The sequence below is a fragment of the Sapajus apella genome, unplaced genomic scaffold (genome assembly GCF_009761245.1).
Source record: "Sapajus apella isolate SASKATOON/1434 unplaced genomic scaffold, GSC_monkey_1.0 scaffold7, whole genome shotgun sequence".
Taxonomy (NCBI): Eukaryota; Metazoa; Chordata; class Mammalia; order Primates; family Cebidae; genus Sapajus; species Sapajus apella.
This window is the reverse complement of record NW_022436947.1, coordinates 43,959,610-43,983,048: the sequence shown is the minus strand read 5'-3', so window position 1 is coordinate 43,983,048 and position 23,439 is coordinate 43,959,610. Positions and strand designations below refer to the sequence as shown.

Here is a 23,439-nt window from a genome sequence, read left to right as displayed (position 1 = left end):
TGATGGATTAAGTGAAATACTAAAACTATGATTAAAATAAGTTTAGTAGTTTCAAGAGAAAAATCTGGCATAATTAAGGATAGATACTTTTTGTACTCTGCTTAAAATTAGATTTATAGACTCTGTACAGGGAAGTTATTTCAACAAAATGCCTGATAATTACTTATTGGATTGTCATACCTATAATCAGCCCTAAGCATGTGCTCTTCAAGGGAATGCTACATTAAATTAAGTAAATTTAGAAAATTTATAGAATAATGTCAAGTTATTTTAAAAGTTCCTATATGTCAAGGTCTGGATAGTGTACCTATAAAGAAATATTCAAAATGATTTTCTCTAAATGGAAATATGTAGCAGTGTATTTTAAGAGCTAGCTTGGAACTATTGGAATTAACTAGGGTAATACTTCAGAGACATGGTAGAATATATACATATTTTTGTAACCTTTTCCTTAAAGGAAATTGCAAAATTTCAGAATCTACTTATCTGTCTTTTACCAGAAAATCACTTGATGCATACATTGCTGTTTATAGATTATTTTCTTTCCTTCTAAGTCTTTGCTACCTAGAAATAATGCTTCTCTGCTTCTTCCTGCTATCTGTTCATCTTGACCTGTACTCAAATTTCTATGTCAGGAAATTTGGAAAAAGTAAATTCATAAGAAGTATTGAATATGAAATAAAATATCTGTAGTCTGTCTCATTAGCAAAATTAGCAAGTAAATTTTGATAAACCAAATTCGAACCTATAAAACTTAATTGTTCTCATATTATATTTTAGGTGCTACTAAGTTACTTGTTTATTCTTGTTTTCTTTAATAAAAATACATTTTTCAAAATACTAAAAGCTACATATAGCAAGCAAAATACTTATAATCTGATTTTCTCCATAATTCTAATTCAGAATATCCTTTTAGCTGTAACTTTATGAATAAAATATGAATTATTTTTAAAGTTCCTATATTTAATATGACTTTTGTCTAAAATAGTAGATATGTAAAAAATAAGAAACACCTATGGTATTTTAATTATTTAACCATAGTCATTTAAAATAGATCATGTTTCCAAGGCTGTTTTAAAAAATATATCTTGTATATTTGTGAATTAAGATAAATCTTGAAAATTAACCACTTGCATTTAATCTCAATGTCAATGATAGATTACTAATAATCAATCAATGGCATTAAGAGATGATGTAGCAAACATTGAGTAAAGAGATATTTAGATACCAAGATATATCTCAAGATGATTTAAGCATCTATTATTAATTGCCATAAAAATTTCATGTTAAAAATTACCTACTTTTTAAAAAAGACAATAGTGATCTTCTGTAGTAGAGATGGAGTTGTTCCTCAGGAATGTCTAAATAATGAATGTAGAAATTCTTACTTTGTAAAGTTGCATAAGAATAATATTTGATGAATAATGCCTTTCTAGATGGAGGCATGGGGATGATCCCCAGTCACTCCCTTGGACTCTCAGGATTTTAGGTGCCTACATCTGTGTTCCAGTCTCTCCTGGCCAGTGAATTGGATCCCTAGAAGCCCAAGTAAAATCAAATAAATTATAAACTTTTTAGCATTCCTGGGAGAGCATCATGTAAACTCCATTATCAGAAACTCCCCATACTTCACATTGTATTTGTTATTTAGTATATGTAAATTCTCAAAATGAAGGTTTTAAGAAGTCTCAGCAGATTCCTACACTTAAAAATCAGTATTTTTACTTCTCAATGCTGCTAGTATTTGGAAGACTTTCTTTGACCATAACTTTTAATAAAAAGAAAAATAAATACACTTTGTGAACATGTATGTCTTATAATATGACATTGCATTGATTTATTGAGGCTTTAATTTAAACCTCTATTTAGTTACGTTTTAAGGCCAGATTATATTAAGTGCAAAGGTAAATTGCTTTTATTGTGTTTTCTAATATAGTTTAATTTTTATCAGTCATAAGAGCAATTATTGTTTATTTTTAATCTTCACCTCCTTGTTGAAAATCCCTACCCATTTAAAGAAAGAAACAAAAGCATTAAAGGTTTTATGATCACTTAAAAGATGCTACAAAATGGGTTCTAGTTATATTTATACATTCATAATTTTGAGGATATATAAGAAAGCAATATTTTCATATTACTTTGATTTGAAACAATTACCATTATTTTCACTTCTTTATTTTTACTCTTCTAGGAAACAAGAGTTGGATAGTAGTCATCCTCCAAAGCAATCAGGAAGACCCCCAGACCCTGGGCGTCCAGCTCAGCCTGGTCTCAGTAAAAGTAGAACTACAGATACTTTCAGGTCAGAGCAGAAATTGCCTGGGAGGAGTCCTTCCGCCATTAGCTTGAAAGAATCAAAGTCCAGAACTGATTTTAAGGAAGAGCACAAGTCTAGTATGATGCCCGGCTTCCTCTCAGAGGTTAACCCTTTAAGTGCTGTCTCCTCTGTTGTAAATAAATTCAACCCTTTTGATTTGATATCAGACTCTGAGGCATCCCAGGAAGAAACTGCCAAGAAACAAAAAGTAGTTCAGAAGGAGCAAGGAAAACCTGAGGAAATCACAAAACCCCCTTCACAACAACAGTCACCCAAGCCAGTTCCTAAGCAGCAAGGACCTGGTAAGGATCCACTTCAGCAGGATGGCACTCCAAAATCGGTATCTTCTCAGCAACCAGAAAAAGTTAAATCACAACCTCAAGGTACAGGAAAGCCAATTCAGGGTCCTGCCCAGACTCCTCAGACAGACCAGGCAAAATTATCACTTCAACGAGATGCATCCAGGCCTCAGACTAAACAGGCAGACATAGTAAGGGGAGAATCAGTTAAACCCTCACTGCAAAGCCCATCCAAACCACCTATTCAGCAACCAAGTCCTAGAAAACCTCCAGCACAGCAGCCTGGACCTGAAAAATCACAGCCTGGGCCTGCAAAGCCTCCAGCTCAGCCCCCAGGGCTAACAAAGCCACTGGCTCAACAACCAGGGACAGTGAAACCCCCAGTCCAGCCACCAGGAACAACAAAGCCTCCAGCTCAGCCTCTTGGTCCTGCTAAGCCTCCAGCTCAGCAGACTGGGTCAGAGAAGCCTTCATTGGAGCAACCTGGGCCAAAGGCTCTAGCTCAGCCTCCTGGAGTTGGAAAGACTCCAGCTCAGCAGCCAGGGCCAGCAAAGCCTCCAACCCAGCAGGTGGGGACACCAAAACCTGTAGCTCAACAACCTGGGCCACAGTCTCCAGCTAAGGCACCTGGGCCTACAAAGACTCCAGTACAGCAGCCTGGGCCAGGAAAGACTCCAGCTCAACAGGCAGGACCAGCAAAGCCTTCTGCCCAGCAGACTGGCCCAACAAAGCCACCTTCACAACTTCCTGGCCCAGCAAAGCCCCCACCTCAACAGCCTGGCTCAGCAAAGCCCGTGCCTCAACAGCCTGGCTCAGCAAAGCCCCCACCTCAACAACCTGGCTCAGCAAAACTCCCATCTCAACAGCCCGGCTCAGCAAAACCCTCAGCTCAACAACCGAGCCCAGCAAAGCCCTCGGCTCAGCAATCTATAAAACCAGTAAGCCAAACAGGATCTGCAAAACCTCTGCAGCCACCAACAATGTCTCCATCTGCAAAACAGCCTCCATCACAAGGCCTCCCTAAAACCATCTGTCCTCTTTGCAATACCACTGAACTTCTGTTGCATGTTCCAGAAAAGGCCAATTTTAACAAATGCACTGAGTGTCAAACCACTGTCTGTAGCCTCTGTGGATTTAATCCCAATCCACATTTAACGGAGGTAAGTGCATTTATTCACTGAGTCCGTGCTCTTCAGCCATATCATCATCTTACACAAATGGTGCTTAACTAATCACTTATATGACTTGATGGTATTGTCTTTCTCTGGATTCTTCCCCCTTCCTTTTTTTTGTTCTGTCAGTTGTAATTTTTTCTTTTAACATTTCTCTGATTAGAAGCCTCAAATATTGCCCTGATTTCTGAAAATTTGGCATGAAAGACAAATATAAATTGATTCAAAGATGCTGAGCAACTACTCATTTCACACTATGTGTAAGACCTACACTATTATTTAGCATACAATGATATTGTTTTAACTTTTACATTAGTGCTCCTACCTATTAAAATTTTGGTACTCATAACTGGGATTTATATTTGTTTCAGAAAAAAAGTAGATGATGTTTTCAAATTCTGAATACAATTTTAACTTAAAATTGAATATAATTTTTTAATATGCACATCCCCTTTTCCTGCCAGTAATTCTGATGTATCAAATGAGGGCATGTTGAGAGTCCTTAATAATAGCATTAAGTCATTTCACAAAATGAAGAAGTTGTTAGAGCAGGTTCAGAATGTATGAATGTCTTCTCAGATTACAATTTATATCTCCCGGGCTTGAATCTGGGCAGCCTTATGTTTCCAAGGTGTATAGCTGGGTAGTACTTTCTTACTCATCAAATTATAAAAGGGCTAATTGTAAAATAGTTGAATACAAGTTTGTTTACACAGATTGAGGTTAGAAGAGTAGTTCTTATCAAGTCAACTGACTTTCCTAATATTAGTTCAGCATGAGAAATCCTGGAATAACGTAGCATTTTAATAGGTAGAGATTCAGGTATTTTTTGGGAGGGGAAGGGATAAGAAAGCACAAAACATTTTTAAAAACTCAAATTCTCTGGCATTAATGAATAAAACAGTGAAGGTGGTATAAAGAAATGGGCAGTGAGGTTGGAGATAGGTTAGATTCAGACTTTGGCTTTCCACATTTTGTAGGTAGTGATATGCATAGAAATAGAGAAGAGGTTTAGGCTCTAAGAGAATATGAGAGATTCATTTTTTTAAGAGATTTAATATCCTCTGTTTAATGAAAAGGCAGAGAAATCATTTAGCCTATCTGGAGGACAACTGTTAGTGGACTGTCTTTGCATACATCTGCAAACAACCCAGGAAGTAACTGACAGCAGGCAATGAAGGATTATGTGATTTAAATATCCCTGAGAGGTGAAGCTTGTATACTTGGTTATAAATGAAATCTATGTTATGATAGTAACAGTAATGGTGATCATTGGTAATTTATGTTAATGTGGATATGTATGATGAAAAATGATGCAGATTTAAAATACGTCAACTTTTGGTTGTTTTCTGAAGTAACTTTTTTTTTTAAAACAAAAGCAGTATTGAGTAATTTAACTTTTCAAAGTAAAAATCATTTGCTTATAAAACTACAATAAGAATATGCTGTACTTGACTTATGGAGGAATACAGATTATAAGTAGTTTGTTTATATATGTACCTTTTTATGTCTTGGTAAAAATATGTTTCTCCCCATATTATACTCCCTTGATAGGAATGTGAAGTAATAATGACTTCAAGTGATGATAGACAATCATTTTATAGTGTTTGGATTTGTCATGGTTTGGTGGCAATTTACAAGACAGAAATATGCAGCTGGAAATTTAAGCTGTATGTGTTATTTCTATATCCAGTATAAGAAAGACGGATATTATTTGAATACTTACTTTGTGGATGATATTCTGTTATATATTTGGTGGGACATAAAGATAACTAAAACATGAATGTTGATCTTAACGGATTAAAAATTAGTAGATAAGATAATACATGCACAAGAAAACATAATATGTGGCCAGATGATAAAAGATGTGAGAGAGATGAGTAAATAGTATGGACTTCATTGTAGAAAGTGCTCATTTCCAGGGGATGAGATTAAGGAAACTTCATGGGGAAAAAGCCATTTGAGCTGGGCATATAAGTTTGGGCACTATTTCAATAGATATAGGACATGAAAGAGTGTAATGATTTGGGCCAAAACTTGGAGCTACAAAAATACAGAGTTTATTTTAGGGAGTAAAGAATAAATGTAGGTGAGCTAGGGTGATGGAAAAGAAATGGGCAATGAGATTGGAGACAGGTGTTGAAGTTGGATTTTAGCCTTACTCATTTAGCAGGTAGTGATGAGTTTCTACTTTTTGAATGGCACCTCAATTAATAATAGCATTAAGTCATTTCACAGAATGAAATATGGTATACATTTGATGGTTCATTGTATCATCATCATTTGATGGTTATTTGTATCAAATGCCTAGTTACAAAGCATTATTGAATGCTATAGCAGAATCAAATATTTGTTAGATGTGGAGTCTTCCCTCAACCATAACTAGGGGAAATAAAAGTTACACATAAAAAAGAAAATCTATATATTTATTTCTATAGGGCTTTTTATTTATTTACTTGTATAGGGCTTTACAGTTCGCAGACTTCTTTGCTCTATTAAAATTAAACTTCCAATAATTTTATGGACATACATATATCTTCTCTATTATATCAACGAGGAAACTGGCATTCGAGTAGTTACTATAGTTAGTTTAGTTGTGAGGATCACCTAGATAGTATATTCACAAAGAGAAGCCAATCATTCGGATTCCAAATCAGTTTACTTATGGTAGGAAGAGAGATGAAGTATTAGAGGGTAAAAGAAAAAAAAAAAAAAAAGGAGCCATCACCATCAGTGGGGGATATTGGAGCTATCTTCATGAAAGCTGAAGAATGTGAGCTAAGAATATGAAAGATACTAAGAATTTGGACACACATAAATAAGCAGGGAAGGAGTTGGGAATATAAGGGCAGGTAGTAGCCTCACTAGCTGTGTAAAGGAAGGCATTTCCTTATTGACTGAACAAACTTAGAGAAGCCATTTACAATTTCTGTTACAATGGCACCATTTGACATACGAAAATAATAACATGCTCTCTGCCAGACACACTGGAATATTAACTGAAAATTTCTATGAGAAAGTGTTTTAGATATGTGAATTACTTTTGAAGTTGTAATACATTGCAACACAGATAATATTTGAAACAAATTTGTCATTTAAAATTTATTGTACATTCTTTTTTACATAGATGACAGTATCATAAATTCTTGGATTCTGAGTTAGCCACTTAAAAACATTGGATCAATAGTACTAGTAATATCATTTCATTTCATTTTCATTGATTTTTTTCCTATAAGAAAAAATGCAATAAAAAGTTCTTTTTTTAAAAAAAAATTTTTTAATTGCATTTTAGGTTTTGGGGTACATGTGAAGAACGTGCAAGATTGTTGCATAGGTACACATATGGCAGCGTGATTTGCTGCCTTCCTCCCCTTCACCTATATCTGGCATTTCTCCCCATGCTATCTCTCTCCAACTCCCCACCCCCCGCTGTCCCTCCCCTATTTCCCCCCAACAGACCCTTGTGTGTGATGTTCCCCTCCCTATGTCTATGTGTTCTCATTGTTCAGCACCCACCTATGAGTGAGAACATGCGGTGTTTGATTTTCTGTTCTTGTGTCAGTTCGCTGAGAATGATGGTTTCCAAGTTCATCCATGTCCCTGCAAAGGACAGGAACTCATCGTTTTTGAAGGCTGCGTAATATTCCATGGTATATATGTGCCACATTTTCCCTGTCCAGTCTATCATCGATGGGCATTTGGGTTGGTTCCAGGTCTTTGCTATTGTAAACAGTGCTGCAGTGAACATTCGTGTGCGTGTGTCCTTATAGTAGAATGATTTATAATCCTTTGGATATATACCCAGTAATGGGATTGCTGGGTCAAATGGAATTTCTATTTCTAGGTCCTTGAGAATCGCCACACTGTCTTCCACAATGGTTAAACTAATTTACACTCCCACCAACAGTGTAAAAGTGTTCCTATTTCTCCACATCCTCTCCAGCATCTGTTGTCTCCAGATTTTTCAATGATTGCCATTCTAACTGACGTGAGACGGTATCTCAATGTTGTTTTGATTTGCATTTCTCTAATGACCAGCAAAGATGAGCATTTTTTCATATTTTTGTTGGCCTCATGTATGTCTTCTTTTGTAAAGTGTTTGTTCATATCCTTTGCCCACTTTAGAATGGGCTTGTTTGTTTTTTTCTTGTAAATCTGTTTTAGTTCTTTGTAAATTCTGGATATCAGCCCTTTGTCAGACGGGTAGACTGCAAAAATTTTTTTCCCATTCTGTTGGTTGCTGATTCACTCTAATGAGTATTTCTTATGCCGTTTAGAAGCTGTGGAGTTTGATTAGGTCCCATTTGTCTATTTTGGCTTTTGTTGCCAACGCTTTTGGTGTTTTGGTCATGAAGTCCTTGCCTACGCCTATGTCCTGAATGGTTTTGCCTAGATTTTCTTCTAGGGTTTTTATGGTGTTAGGTCTTATGTTTAAGTCTTTAATCCATCTGGAGTTAATTTTAGTGTAAGGTGTCAGGGAGGGGTCCAGTTTCTGCTTTCTGCACATGGCTAGCCAGTTTTCCCAACACCATTTATTAAACAGGGAATCCTTTCCCCATTGCTCGTTTTTGTCAGGTTTGTCAAAGATCGGATGGCTGTAGATATGTTGTGTTGCCTCTGAGGCCTCTGTTCTGTTCCATTGGTCTATATCTCTGTTTGGTACCAGTACCATGCTGTTTTGATTACTGTAGCCTTGTAGTATAATTTGAAATCCAGTAGTTTGATGCCTCCCACTTTGTTCTTTTTGCTTAGAATTGACTTGGCTATGTGGGCTCTCTTTTGGTTCCATATGACTTTTAAGGTGTTTTTTTCGAGTTCTGTGAAGAAGGTCATTGGTAGCTTGATGGGGATAGCGTTCAATATGTAAATTACTTTGGGCAGTATGGCCATTTTCACGATATCGATTCTTCCTAATCATGAACATGGAATGTTTCTCCATCTGTTTGTGTCCTCTTTTATTTAGTTCAGCAGTGGTTTGTAGTTCTCCTTGAAGAGGTCCTTTACATTCCTTGTTAGTTGTATTCCTAGGTGTTTTATTCTCTTTGTGGCAATTGTGAATGGCAGTTCGTTCTTGATTTGACTCTCTTTAAGTCTGTTATTGGTGTATAGGAATGCTTGTGATTTTTGCACATTCATTTTGTATCCTGAGACTTTGCTGAAGTTGCTTATCAGTTTCAGGAGATTCTGAACTCTAGAAAGCCATCTTTTCTAATACTACCTACCAAATCGTGAGTTTCTCAAACTTCTCAATTATATGGAGGTCAGAGTTGAGAAGTTAGAGTTCTGGAGAGAAGCTGTGAGCTTCTGTTGCAGGAGATAAAGTGGATGACATTTTGGGGAAAACCACTACTTCTGTCACAGTTGTGGTGTAGCCACCATAACTCTCATATGTATCCATGAAAAAGTAAATCTGCGTCTTTCAAAGAGGATGTAACATTCTGGGTCAAGTTCCCCTCAAATTTTCAGATTGAGTAAACAGTTTTTCTATATAATATAAGGACAGAAGCTGGACATCTTTTGGTACAATTACATGAAACTTATTATTTTCCAGCTTGATGTTTATATGCAAGTAACACTTTACATGTGTATTGTGTGAGTAAAATAAATACATTTACTATTCCTTGAAAAACCTAGGAAGAATTTCTCTAACATTTTTTGTTACCAGTCTATTAGAATTATGACTGTATTTGTTTGTGACCATCATGGCCCTCTAATGACTACTGGGTCTGGGAAGGAAGGAGGGACTGGATAATTAGCTACGCTTAGCCTCAAGCTTGAAGTAAGCAGACATATTTACTTCCTTAGTTACAAATTCACCAATCATCACCTTCCAATCCGCCCCTGACACACATGAGCACTTTAGGCAAGCCAAGCATCTATGTGAGGAGGATCCCCTTTAAATTAGCAGTCCTCTCTGGAAGCTGTCAAGTTGTGTGCTGTTTTGAACAATCCTTAAGAATCCACTGGCTCCAAGCCTAGACCTTTCTTTGATACTCAGACCTTGACCAGAGGAGTGTATCATTTTATCTCTTCTTAGCAGCCCATTAATTGAATAAATCTCTCTAATATTCATCCTCTCTTTGGGCTAGCATTTTGACACATAATCTGAACATTGCTTTCTAATTGGAGGCCGAAGTGTGTTTATTGTTTTTTTTGTTGATTTACTTTATATCTTTTGGTATGTAGCCCCACTCAAGATAGATTTAGGAACAGAGGTTAAAGGCCTGTCCCTAAAGTTTGGTAATTTTCCCAACTCTTATTAAATTATAATAAATGAAAATGATTTTTCACTTTTCAGAATGTTGAAAGTAAGCCAAATGTTAGGGATTAAAAAGGATTTAAGTGAAGTTTTCTTAACAATTTTTTAGTCATTATGACACATATATTAATCAGTCTTTTGGCAGAAGCCAGATATTTTGTCTAACAAAACCAGAGCCACTTTAATGAACTAAAACAAAGAACTCCTTGACTTGCATAAATAGACTGGCATAAATAATCTTGCATATAAACCTTCTCCAATTACTAAAAGTCAAAACAAAAAGTGACTGAAATTCTTCAGTTGGGTAAAACGGCTTAACTGGCCATGACCTTTTTGTGGATAATCCTGCATCTTTTTCTTCTGGTGAGATAAATGGGGAGAAGTCGTTCAGAAGAGCTGGTAGGAAATAGTGTAGTTATGCCAAATGTCAGGAGGCTAGAATCTGTGGAGAGCGAAAGCCTGTAAGACGTTCCTGATGGTGAAGTAACTGAAAGAACTTTTAGAAAAGACGATGTTCTTTTTTTAGTTGCTAGCTGTTTTTAGCATAAAGTCTTTTTTTTTTTTACCTTAAATTCTAAGCAAAAACTGCCACACAGTTTCTTTTAAAAAGGAGGACTGAGCACACAAATGTTCATCTCCTCTATAAAGTCTCACTTTTTAAAAGATTTAAAGTAGAGTCATTCCAGGAAATGTGAAAGAGCTCCAGAAACGTAAGTTGGTGTGTTGAAGAATTCCTTGAAGGTAGAAAGAAAATGGAAAGGACAAAGAGCTGAGAAAACCACTCTCCATGTGGCTACTCAGGAGACCTCACAGAAGCCCTAACTTGGAATCAACGAATATAAAAAGCAGTAGTGGGATGTGGGTAGCAATCAAAGAATAAATTACAGAACTACAGGAGGAACAAATAGACAATTGTTTTCTTTCTTAATCTTCACTTGGAAGACAGGTTATAGGAGGAACCCTTTCAGGCTAAAGCCAAAGATTAATCCACAAATAAAAAGGTGACCTGTCTGAGGGAAGGGCCCCCATGAGAAAATGAGGACCTTCAAAAAGAAAAATAGAAGTGGAGGTGATGCTCCTCTCCTACAATGGGGTATTGCAAAAAAGAAAATAAATTGAACATTACTCATCTATGAGTCAAGTGCACTAAACTATTACCATCAGAGTAAAACTGTCCTTTTTTGGACACTGACCCCTTGCCATCCTGTTTTTTCTCATTCGGAGTAGAGAACAAATGGCGAAGCAGAGTTGTGTACAAATAGACAAAAAACTGTTGATTACTTGTGAGTGGATTAAGGGCCTAAGTAGACATTTTAGCAATAATACCACATGAATGATATATGTGAACTGACAGAAACAACAACAACAAAAACAACCTCATAGGAAAAAGTTCATTCTTCAAAAAAATGTATGAAAATTCTTACTCTTCCTGAGAGATATATAAGAAGATATTTCCTCTGTAATTAACATACACAAATTTCAATGGGCTGGTTGAGGGTAAAAACAGGAACTCAGGGCCGAGCACGATGGCTCACATCTGTAATCCCAGCATTTTGGAAGGCCAAGGCTGGTGGATCATGAGGTCACGAGTTTGAGACCAGCCTGGCTAACATGGTAAAACCCCGTCTCTACCAAAGATATAAGAAATTAGCCGGGTGTGGTGGCATGCACCTGTAATCCCAGCTACTCAGGAGGCTGAGGCAGGAGAATCACTTGAACACGGGAGGCAAAGGTGGCAGTGAGCCAAGATTGCACCACAGTCTGGGGTTAGGAGAGGGATAGTAGGTGGTGGGGGATTGGGGAGGGATAACATTAGGAGAAATACCTAATGTAGATGACGGAGGGGATGGATGCAGCAAACCACCAAGGTACGTGTATCCCTATGTAACCTACACATTCTACACATGTACCCCAGAACTTAAAGTATAATAATCATAATAAAAGGAGCTCAGTTAATGGTCTGAAAAATAAGGACCAAAAATTTTCCCAGATTACATAGAGTTTAAAAACAAAAGAAAAAATTATTTAATTATTTAGTATCTACCATACTTCAGGTGTGTTATAGTCTCTGGGAATTTAAGAGTGAACAAAGTTGCCAAAATCCTTCCTTTATGGAACATGCATTCTAGTAAGAGTCACAAATAAATGAAACATGATGAGACAGTTGAAAATGTGTTATGAAGAGAATTGAAGTAGGGGAGGGTTGTTGTATGTACCAAGAGAGGGATGGGGTTGTGTTGCGGGGTTCCCTCCCTCACATTGGGAGATTGCAGTCTGAAATTGATGAGTTACTTGGTAATCAATAATTTTTAATGGTGCCTAAAATTCTAATCATTGACTGTAGTCCTAACTGAGGCTGTGGGTCAATGGTGAGAGTGGTAAGGAAGGAAAGGGTGTGAATATACCTAGGAATGTGTATAACTCTGAGATGTTCTCTTCACTCCTGCCTGTTGTAATGTGGATGAAGAGAAATGGGCATTTTATGAAGTCCACTGCATAAGGAGCTATTTCTCTTCCTAAAAACAGCTAATAGTATAATGTTGTCTTAGGAAAAAATTCACCTTTGATAACAAGGTAAAAATACATTATATTTTTAATTTATACATAAGAAATAAAATCAAAACCTACTATTTGATATTCTATTAGCAACCACACACAGAGACAAAAAAATTAAAAGCAAAAGTTAATAATGATTGATTCCAGAAAGTAAGGCTTAGTGGTAGTGAGGGAGGCTTTAACTTTTTATGTCATGCATTTATGCACTATTTTTTAAATCTTGTGCATTCATGTTATAACTAAAATTAACACTGGAGTAATTAAACTCGAAATCATCAAATGTTTAAATAAGTATATGATATAAAGGGTTAAAGGACTTGATTCTTCGTTTTTACATCTTCAGCCTTGATATTCTTCTTGGTAAAATGTCAAGAATTTTTCATTCTAAATAACAATGAAGATTTGAAATATTTTAAGCCTGTGATGCCAAGTTTGGTCAGTTTCTTTGTTCGTTCTTTGCTTGTCATAGCCATGTGTGCTTTAACTGATCTTAATGTTTATATGAAACCAGTAGAGAAAAATGAAGTATCTAGATTCAATGGATAAGGATTTTGGAAAACAAAGGATATTGGGTTTTTTTTTTTTTTTTTGCAATTCTCTGATAATCCCTGTGGTATCGTTCGTACTATTTAAAATGAAAATATCCTAATTATAACAAAATGAATTTATCTTTAAAATAGTTTTCTAATGAAATTAAAGGGATATAATTCAATCATCTAAAAATATATCTTATTTAATTGTATTTACAAACACTATATTTGTTTAGCTCTCATCTTTGACGTGATCCAATTTGTACTGTTTTCTTATGATTTGGATATTCCCTGGATTTATATGTTAATATACATTCAGACATATACATTATATGCAATATTAATATTATATACATACATAAGTTTAATCATTAGAACCAGAGCCTTTTTTTTTTTTTTTTTTTTTTTTTTTTTTTTTTTACTTTTACCTTTTAAATCACTGGATGTTTCAGGTATCTTTCTGGAGAGCCATCTTTAATAATATCTGGTAAGCCTATTGTTACATATTATTACAACAGGTAGAGTGATCTATATAGCTTGATAGGAACAGATGTTCTGCTGTGAAGGCAGATACCCACCGTTAACATCATTTACTGGGGCTGGGTGCAGTGGCTTATGCCTGTAATCCTAGCACTTTGGGAGACTTAGGCGGGTGGATCAATTGAGGTCAGGAGTTTGAGACCAGCTTGGCCAATATGGTGAAACTCTGTTTCTACTAAAAATATGAAAAAAATTAGTTGGGCGTCGTGGCAGGTGCCTGTAATCCCAGCTACTCTCAAGGCTGAGGCAGGAGAATCACTTGAACCATGGAGTTGGAGGTTGCAGTGTGCCGAGGACATGCCACTGCACTCCAGCCTGGGCCACAAGAGCAAAACTCCGTGCCCCCCACCAAAAAAAGATTATTTATTGGATCAGCAAGCTAAACACAGTAATGGGTTTATTGTTTATATTGTTTATAATCCTTGAGAAAGCACACATATCTAACAGTTTCTAATAGTTCTCTTGGTATCTTAATCTCAGTTTTAGATAAATATGAGCTCTTATATAAATATTTCAAAGATATTACATTGAAGATAAAGATGTAAGTAATCTATTAGAAGTTTATGCTAGTTGCCCTTACAGTAATAATAGTATGAAGTGCATCAGTGAGGTGTCAAACAATATGGGTTCTGGTCCTAGCTCTGCCTCTCACATATGTCCATTCTTACTGACATGACTATGAATTCACTGATAAGTACTACTTGTTACCTTTGATAAGAAGCAAAATTTTCATCACAATGTTTCTTGCCTTTATCTTACTTCAGTAAGAAAGGTCTCTCATCACAGGAGAGATCATAGTTTGAACATCATGCATTTCAAACTGTGTACCAGGCACATTGTATGCATTTTGTCATTTAATGCTCTTTTAATGAGGTGGTATCCACATTTTAAAGAGAAAAGAGATTAAGAAAATCAGAGTTCATATTTTAAAGTATTTTGAAATCTGCCATGCTTCTTGATATATTAATTATGAGATGGTGCTTTGGAAAATATGAGATTTTAAACTTTGGCAACTTGGTTATGAATCCTACCTAGCTCAGCTACTTATTTGTTGTGTGATTTGGTCAGGTGTCTTTATTTTTTTAAGTGTTTAGTTTTGTTATTTGTAATGTGAGAGTATTTGTAAGTTAAAGATTACACTTGGTAATATAAGTAGAAAGGCACTGAAATTAAAATTATAGGTAAACAATCATTGTTATTACTATTACAACAACTACTAAGAATCTTTATAACATTCTAATGGGCATATAGGGATAGCACCATCATTTTTGACTCCATTGGTAAATAAGAAAACTGGGGTTAAGAATTTAAATGACTTTTGCAAGGCCACAGAATTACTTGGCAATGGATCTCATACAAGAAGTGAGATTTGCTGACACAAAATTTAGCATATTTTTATAGGAGATCACATTGTCCTTAATTGGATTACTTCATTCACCATACCATTTTCTGAATTTCTAGGTTATGGCGAGTGTATATATTTGTGTAAATTTTACATGTCCTTAAAGTTAAAAAGAAATTAATGTTCTTGGCAGGGATATTTCTGGAATATTTATTTTTTAAAAACTGAGGTTTAAGAGCACTTGTTTTTTTGCCTTTCTGTATACCTCTGTCCAAACAAGTCTTATATCGCTTCATACTTCGTTGTTCTCTAAGAAAGCTAAACTCTACTCTGTTCAAAATTGAGATTGGAGATGATGAAGGTCATAATTTTCACTGGCCATTGTCAGAAATAGAACTCAGAGTCTAAAAAGAGAGCCAAAAGCATAGCAATTTAAGATGAAATCTCGTTTGTAAAAGAGAAAATGATAAAGTACGTATAGATTAGATCAGTTCTCACTTCAATGTAAGGTAGTAAAGAACCTTTCCTATTTTTTTCTCTAAGAAAAAATTATCACTTGCAAAACAATTTATAGAAATATGACACTTCTGTTTGTTCAGTAAAGTAAGCATTACCAGTTGAATACTTAAAACAACACTTAGGAACAGATTTCTACTTATGTAACACTATTTAAAGAAATCAAGTGGCAGGCTTTACTATATAAACATGTGATTGGGGTTCCATAATTGTATTTTTGGGGAAAAAATTAATATGTAGATCTTCTAAAATTTATTTAAAGTTTTAAATATATTGACAGGATAGTAAATATATCCTGTAACTGGATTAAAGAAATAGAAGGCAATAAATTATAACAAAAAATGTTGTAAAACATTTCTCTTTTCTTTTCTATTGCATTTTAGGTTTTGGGGTACATGTGAATAACATGCAAGATTGTTGCATAGGTACACATATGGCAGCGTGATTTGCTGCCTTCCTCCCCTTCACCTATATCTGGCATTTCTCCCCATGCTATCTCTCTCCAAGTCCCCACCCCCCGCTGCCCCTCCCTTGTTTCCCCCCAACAGACCCTTGTGTGTGTGATGTTCCCCTCCCTATGTCCATGTGTTCTCATTGTTCAACACCTGCCTGTGAGTGAGAACATATGGTGTTTGATTTTCTGTTCTTCTGTCAGTTTGCTGAGAATGATGGTTTCCAGGTTCATCCATGTCCCTACAAAGGACAGGAACTCATCGTTTTTGATGGCTGCATAATATTCCATGGTATATATGTACCACATTTTCCCTGTCCAGTCTATCATCGATGGGCATTTGGGTTGGTTCCAGGTCTTTGCTATTGTAAACAGTACTGCAATGAACATTCGTATGCATGTGTCCTTATAGTAGAATGATTTATAATCCTTTGGATATATAACCAGTACGGGATTGCTGGGTCAAATGGAATTTCTATTTCTAGGTCCTTGAAGAATCGCCGCACTGTCTTCCACCATGGTTGAACTAATTTACACTCCCACCAACAGTGTTAAAGTGTTCCTATTTCTCCACATCCTCTCCAGCATCTGTTGTCTCCAGATTTTTTAATGATTGCCATTCTAACTGGCGCGAGATGGTATCTCAATGTAGTTTTGATTTGCATTTCTCTAATGACTAGTGATGATGAGCATTTTTTCATATTTTTGTTGGCCTCATGTATGTCTTCTTTTGTAAAGTGTCTGTTCATATCCTTTGCCCACTTTTGAATGGGCTTGTTTTTTTCTTATAAATCTGTTTTAGTTCTTTGTAGATTCTGGACACAAGTCCTTTTTCAGACGGGTAGACTGCAAAAATTTTTTCCCATTGTGTTGGTTGCCGATTCACTCTAATGACTGTTTCTTTTGCCGTGCAGAAGCTGTGGCTGTGGAGTTTGATTAGGTCCCATTTGTCTATTTTGGCTTTTGTTGCCAACGCTTTTGGTGTTTTGGTCATGAAGTCCTTGCCTACGCCTATGTCCTGAATGGTTTTGCCTAGATTTTCTTCTAGGGTTTTTATGGTGTTAGGTCTTATGTTTAAGTCTTTAATCCATCTGGAGTTAATTTTAGTGTAAGGTGTCAGGGAGGGGTCCAGTTTCTGCTTTCTGCACATAGCTGGCCAGTTTTCCCAACACCATTTATTAAACAGGGAATCCTTTCCCCATTGCTCGTTTTTGTCAGGTTTGTCAAAAATTGGATGGTTGTAGATATGTTGTGTTGCCTCCGAGGCCTCTGTTCTGTTCCATCGGCCTATATCTCTGTTTTGGTACCAGTACCATGCTGTTTTGATTACTGTGGCCTTGTAGTATAGTTTGATGTCCGGTAGTGTGATGTCTCCTGCTTTGTTCTTTTGCTTAGAATTGACTTGGCTATGTGGGCTCTCTTTTGGTTCCATATGAATTTTAAGGCGTTTTTTTCCAGGTCTGTGAAGAAGGTCATTGGTAGCTTGATGGGGATAGCATTGAATCTGTGAATTACTTTCGGCAGTATGGCCATTTTCATGATATTGTTTCTTCCTAATCATGAACATGGAATGTGTCTCCATCTATTTGTGTCCTCTCTTATTTCCTTGAGCAGTGGTTTGTAGTTCTCCTTGAAGAGGTTCTTTTTGTCCTTTGTTAGTTGTATTCCTAGGTATTTTATTCTCTTTGTAGCAATTGTGAATGGCAGTTCGTTCTTGATTTGGCTCTCTTTAAGTCTGTTATTGGTGTATAGGAATGCTTGTGATTTTTGCACATTAATTTTGTACCCTGAAAAACATTTCTTAAAATAATGTAATGTAGATTGATCATAATTTTAAAAAGAGATTTTTCCTAAATATACTGTTAAATGGTCATAACATATGCTAGTTGTAAAATTTTAATAATTGAAAGTTGTCTATACACAGAGAGCTAAATTAGGCTAAAAGTTCCTTATGAACATTCTTTTTTTATAGAAGCCTTAATCTATTTAAAGAGTTTATATATTTTTATCTTTTTTTTTGAGACGGAATTTTGATTATGTTGTCCAGGCTCATGATCTCTGCTCACTGCAACCTCTGCCTTGCAGATTTAAGCGATTCTCCTGCCTCAGCCTCCCAAGTAGCTGGGATTACAGGCATGTGCTACCACACATGGCTAATTTTGTATTTTTAGTAGAGACAGGGTTTTACTGTTTTGGTCAGGCTGATCTCAAACTCTGGTGATCTGCCTACCTCAGCCTCCCAAAGTGTTAGGATTACAGGTGTGAGCCACTGTGCCTGGCCATTTCATATATTTTAAAAAATATATTAATTTTTTTCTCAAGTCAACATGCAGGTAATTGGCTTAATTCTACTGAGCCTCTGATATAATTTAAAGATATGCTGCTTTCAGCATATAGAATGAGTTCATATTCAGACCTTTGATTTTTTTTTTCACAAATGTAATCCCTTGTTATTTCTAAATGAAAAAATAAGAGGACAGTGCAGTAAACTGTCAAATAATTACACAAACACTGTCTTTGGAACCATTGGATCACAGGCTGCAATATTGTATGATAGACCTAGGTGTGTGTTAGTCAACTGAGGTGTAAAAGTTTGAATTCACCATATGAGAGGCAGTTTAGAAGTTTTAATGCATAATGTATGTAAGTTCAATTTATTAATTTGAGAGCCTCCTCTCTTTGTGTAATTGTGATACAGTATGGATACACTTTCATGTTCGTGTACTGTAATTATTTTATAAATTATGCTTTGGTGAAAGTGTTAGGTTTTTGTTTTGTTTTGTTTTGGACAATCCTGAAAAACATATTGAAATATGCTTTTATCACTTGATCCTATTTGTAATGATTTAGCAATATTATTGCTAGCATTCAGTGAGTATTATTATGGTGAAAAGAGTGCATATTTAGTTTATGTTTTACAAGGTATGTTTATGGCTAATGAATTACACAGGAGAAATCGTAATCCATGCAGTTTAAGAGAGGAGATATCCATTAAATTTCTGGATGTGTTATTTTAAAGAAAGTTGTTTTATTAAGTTGCTGAGTGTGTCATTACAGTTCTCAGGAATGCTAGTGTCTAGTTTTTAACCAAAATATGCGTGAATATGAATAGCTAAAGATGTCAACTGCAGTGAGTCATCTGGGTCCAAACTGCTCTTGGGGAGTAACTGAACTGATCTGTGGGGGAGCTCATGTGGTTTAAGCAGTCCAACATAATCTGTTATCAAACCTTAGTCTGGTTACATTATATATTTTGTTGGTATTCAAAATAATAGAAGGTTTTCAATAAATACTTTTAAATAATGTGATGAGAAGTGGGAGAAAAACCTTTTGAATAGTTTACCATTAAATAGTATCTAAAAATTACCTGATATCCAACACAGAGGTAAGAGTAAGCATAAGTGTTTGCTCTTTCTTTCTCTTGCTTTCTTTCTCTCTCTCTCTCCCTTTCCTTTTTCCTTTCCTTTCCTTTCCTTTCCTTCTTTTAGAGAGAGGATCCAGTCCCCCAGGCTGGATTGCAGTGATTTCATATCACTGTAACCTCTACCTCCCAAGTTCAAGCAATTCTGCAGCCTCAGCTTCCCTAGTAGCTGGGATTACAGATGCATGCCAGCACACCAGGCTAAGTTTTGTATTTTTAATAGAGACAGGGTTTCACCATGTTGGCCAGGATGGTTTCGAACTCCTGACATCAGGTCATCCACCTGCCTGGGCCTCCCAAAATGCTGGGATTAGAGACTTGAGCCACTGCACCCGGCAGTGTTTGCTCTTTTTAAAAGTCTATATAAGAAGGCAAGAGGAAACAATTGGAAAATACTGTAAGCCACTACATATTTGAATTTAAATGCTGTGGTTCAGGATATAATGGTACTGTAATAGTTGAGAAACAGCAGGCGTTAATTGATGATAGAATAATACATAAGGGAGGAAATTCAATGTGGTTTGTAAAATATGGATAGCATTTAGGTAAACCTGAGAGGAGCCCACAGTTGACTGGGAATCAGGACTTAGGTAAGAGAGAATGGGGATACTGCTTTGATGGAGTAAAGAGTTCATTTAGATGTTAGGGTTTGCAAAAAAGTTTAGTTGTCATGAGTTTAAAAGTAAAAGCCAAACAGGTTTTATTCTACAAAGGCAGGAAAAGAACACAATTGAAGAAAATTTATTTAACAGCTGATGTGAACAGTACAAAAAGGAGGAAATATAAATTCCTAACATCGTGTTTGTTCTTTTGATGTTTCACTATTCCAAGTACTACTGCTATATAATTGAGCAGAGATCATATTATGAATATTATGTAGATGTGTTTAAATTTTCCAGTTAGAGTTACACAGAAGAGAGGATGTTAGTCATTATGCTTTCTGGAATTTTGTGTTTGGGGTGTGGCTTCCATTCTGTTTTGAATCTTAATAAATTAATAATAATTCTGAGCAGGAATATGCTTTAATTCTGAAACCCCCAAATTTACCAATTCACTTCTTTGCTTAGATATATCAAGTTGATTATTTTGAGTCATTATTGAAGATACACTCTTAAAAATCAGAATATAATTTTTTGGTAATCAATAGATTTGATACTTTTTTTAAAGTGGCGCCATTAATTGATACTCTTCATGTGAAGTTCACAATTTAAACCTTCAAGTAGTACTTCTTGAAAATCTAAATAGGACTCTTATGATTATCTATGAAAGGCTTTAGCCAATGAAGTTGTATTACTATATTTGACACCTCTTATGCATAACAAAGGTTTAACAAAATAAAACTGCAGGGATTGAATTAAGCAGACAGGTGTGTTGGAATTATATGCAGATCCATATTAGAATACACGGTGGCCTCAGAATGAGCAGCAATCCTTTCTGATCATCTTCTTACCCCCATTTATATTGTTCATTAAATCAGAAGACTAAAGGAATAAATACTTTTATGCCTTTCTTTTGTTCTTTTCCATAGAGATAATTGAGTTTAAGTAGCTCATAAAACAGTTTTGTCTTCAGACCTTGAATTTCATTTATATATCTTCTGTTATGTAAGGCTATAGGTAGGGAAACGAAGATGGCTATTTTTCCTTATTTGTCATATAAAATCTGGAATTTAGGAAAAGTTCAGGCTTGACATATCTATCTAAGAAAGTTGGATTCTTCCCTTTAAATGTTTGCATATTGAAATAAGAGTCCTTTCAGGATATATTGTTAATGTTGTAGTCTCTCCTGGTATAGTTTATTTCCTTTCTCCCACCATTTATGGAATGAATGTGGATTGTAGTATAATGTTGCTGCTTTTGACAGGGCACTTGGGAAATTGTTTAGGAAATCTTTGTGAGAATCATGTTCTATGAATCAGGCACAGCTGCAGATATTGTTTAACTTTTCTATCTTCTATGAATCAGGCAGGCGTGGGGAGGTGATAAGGACTAAAATCTTCTAAGATTTTAATTCATGGCTATAGTAGATGAAAACCCAATCATGTAGAACGAATGGACCAAGTACATTATAGGTACTATGTGTAACTGGCAGCAGGTATGCCTCTACTCAGTATTGGAGATAAAGGTTTAATTTTGGAAGTGAAACAAGACTTCCAAAACAAGATCTCCAGGCAGGAAAAATATTTATGGCTAGCAGATGCTGTAATTATGAGAGACTCTTCATTTTGAATCAAAATGAGAATAGATTTTCAATGACCTAAGGTACAAAGTAGGGTTCTGAGGAGAATGGCATGCATCTTGGGAATGCTGTACAGATTGGCTAAACAGTGGGAGATTCACAGTAAACACAGAGCACAGTTAAACATTTTAAATTTATTTAATTCAAACCAGTTCAAAAAATATTTATGAACATAACTGTTGCTTAAAGGGTCATTTATACGCTGGAGATTCATAGACTACTATAAATAAGACTTGACAGTTTGTTGTTTTGAGTTTTTTGGGAGATGCAGGCTTGGAATTAGCAAAATGGCATAAGTACTAGCATAAGAACATTGTACAAAATCTTACTTAATTTCATAGATAAAGGCATTGAGGCATTGAGGTTTGAAAGGGAGTGGTTGTATTAAGCAGGTTGCTTTCGGTGAAAATGTGAAGTGTTTGAGAATTAATAATGGACAAATGAGAGACAGTGGCTTTGGAAATGTGAGAAAATGAATGGGGAATTACCTTTCATGAGCAGTCCACTTCACAATAAAGGGAATGTGGTAAAAATATTACAGGATTTTGAACTTGTATAACTGAGAAAGCAGTGGAGTATTACTATTCGTTGTTCACCCTGACTGCACTGTGAAAGACCTGATTGACAGCAAAGGCGGTTCATGATGTTAACGCTAGGGCTGGTTATGGACTTTTCCATTTACTCAATATATAGGAAAGATTTTTTCTTTCTGTCTTTTCTTTTTTGTCAGTTGAATCAGGGGCTTGCAAATGCTGCTGTTTTTCAGTACAAGACTGTTAAGTGCTGAAATACAAATCACTTCTACCTTCAACAGATTTAGCCAGTAGAATTAAATAAAAAGGAAGCACATTCTTAAAAATCCTAAGAGGATAAAAGTTTTTTATATTGTGCTAGCTATAGATAATGATTTCAACCTGTATTCTAGCACTGAGAGGGGACATTGATGGTTCAAATATCTTTTCTGTGTTGTTTATCAAAGTTAAAATAAATGTGGTCATTAAAAGCACAAAAGATGAGGGTATGGAGTCTGTTCAAACAAAGGGTATATTAGGAGAAAAGCAGAATTCTCTCCCTGTTGAAGGGAAAGTGACTCCTATTTTCTACCTCCCTTTTACTCACCCTCCTAACTCTCTGCTTAGATAGAGGTATATCCATATACATTTAGAAACCACAGTGAATCATTTGATTTTGGAATAAAGATAGGATAAAATGTGTCCCAGTGTAGATATACATCATACGTTAGATATGTCTGGTAGTGTTCTAATTTTACAGTTGTCCAAAAATAATGTTAGAGCCTACTGGCTATGTATGAAGCTCCAATGTTCAGATTGCAAAGAAACTTAGAATTTTACTAATGAAACCAAATACATCTAAAGACATTTTTTCAGAGAACAAAAAGAGAAACTAGCAGGAAAGAACAGAATCACTGCAATATCATCAGACTTTTTCATATATGTAGAATGTTTATACAGTTTTTTCAAGTACATCTTATCATCATTTATTGTACTTTATTTTTTGTGAAGTTTTAAATTTATTTCTTCTGTATGGTTAGTGATATTTAAAATTTTTATTTAATCAAGTTTATCAGAAAATTCTGTTAGAAAATATGATGAGGCTCTACTTCTGCCATCTATATTGTCTGCTGTTGTCTAAAGATAATTGCTTTCTCTTTTTAAAACAATTTGAATTGGGGTTTTATGTCATAATTTTCTTTTACTTAATCTCTTTTCTTGTATTATACTTTAAGTTCTGGGACATATGTGCAGAACGTGCAGGTTTGTTACATAGGTATACACGT

General features: G+C 35.5%; 1 protein-coding gene across 9 annotated transcripts in view; it reads left to right on the top strand.

Annotated features, from left to right (window-relative positions):
* Positions 1–23,439, top strand: part of PCLO (piccolo presynaptic cytomatrix protein) — a 416,914-nt gene that overhangs the window by 4,381 nt on the left and 389,094 nt on the right. For all 9 annotated transcript variants that reach the window (XM_032276463.1, XM_032276460.1, XM_032276462.1 and 6 more), the window contains exon 2: positions 2,192–3,776. In XM_032276463.1, coding sequence (XP_032132354.1) covers positions 2,192–3,776 — 1,585 coding nt within the window. The remainder of the gene's footprint in view (positions 1–2,191; positions 3,777–23,439) is intronic.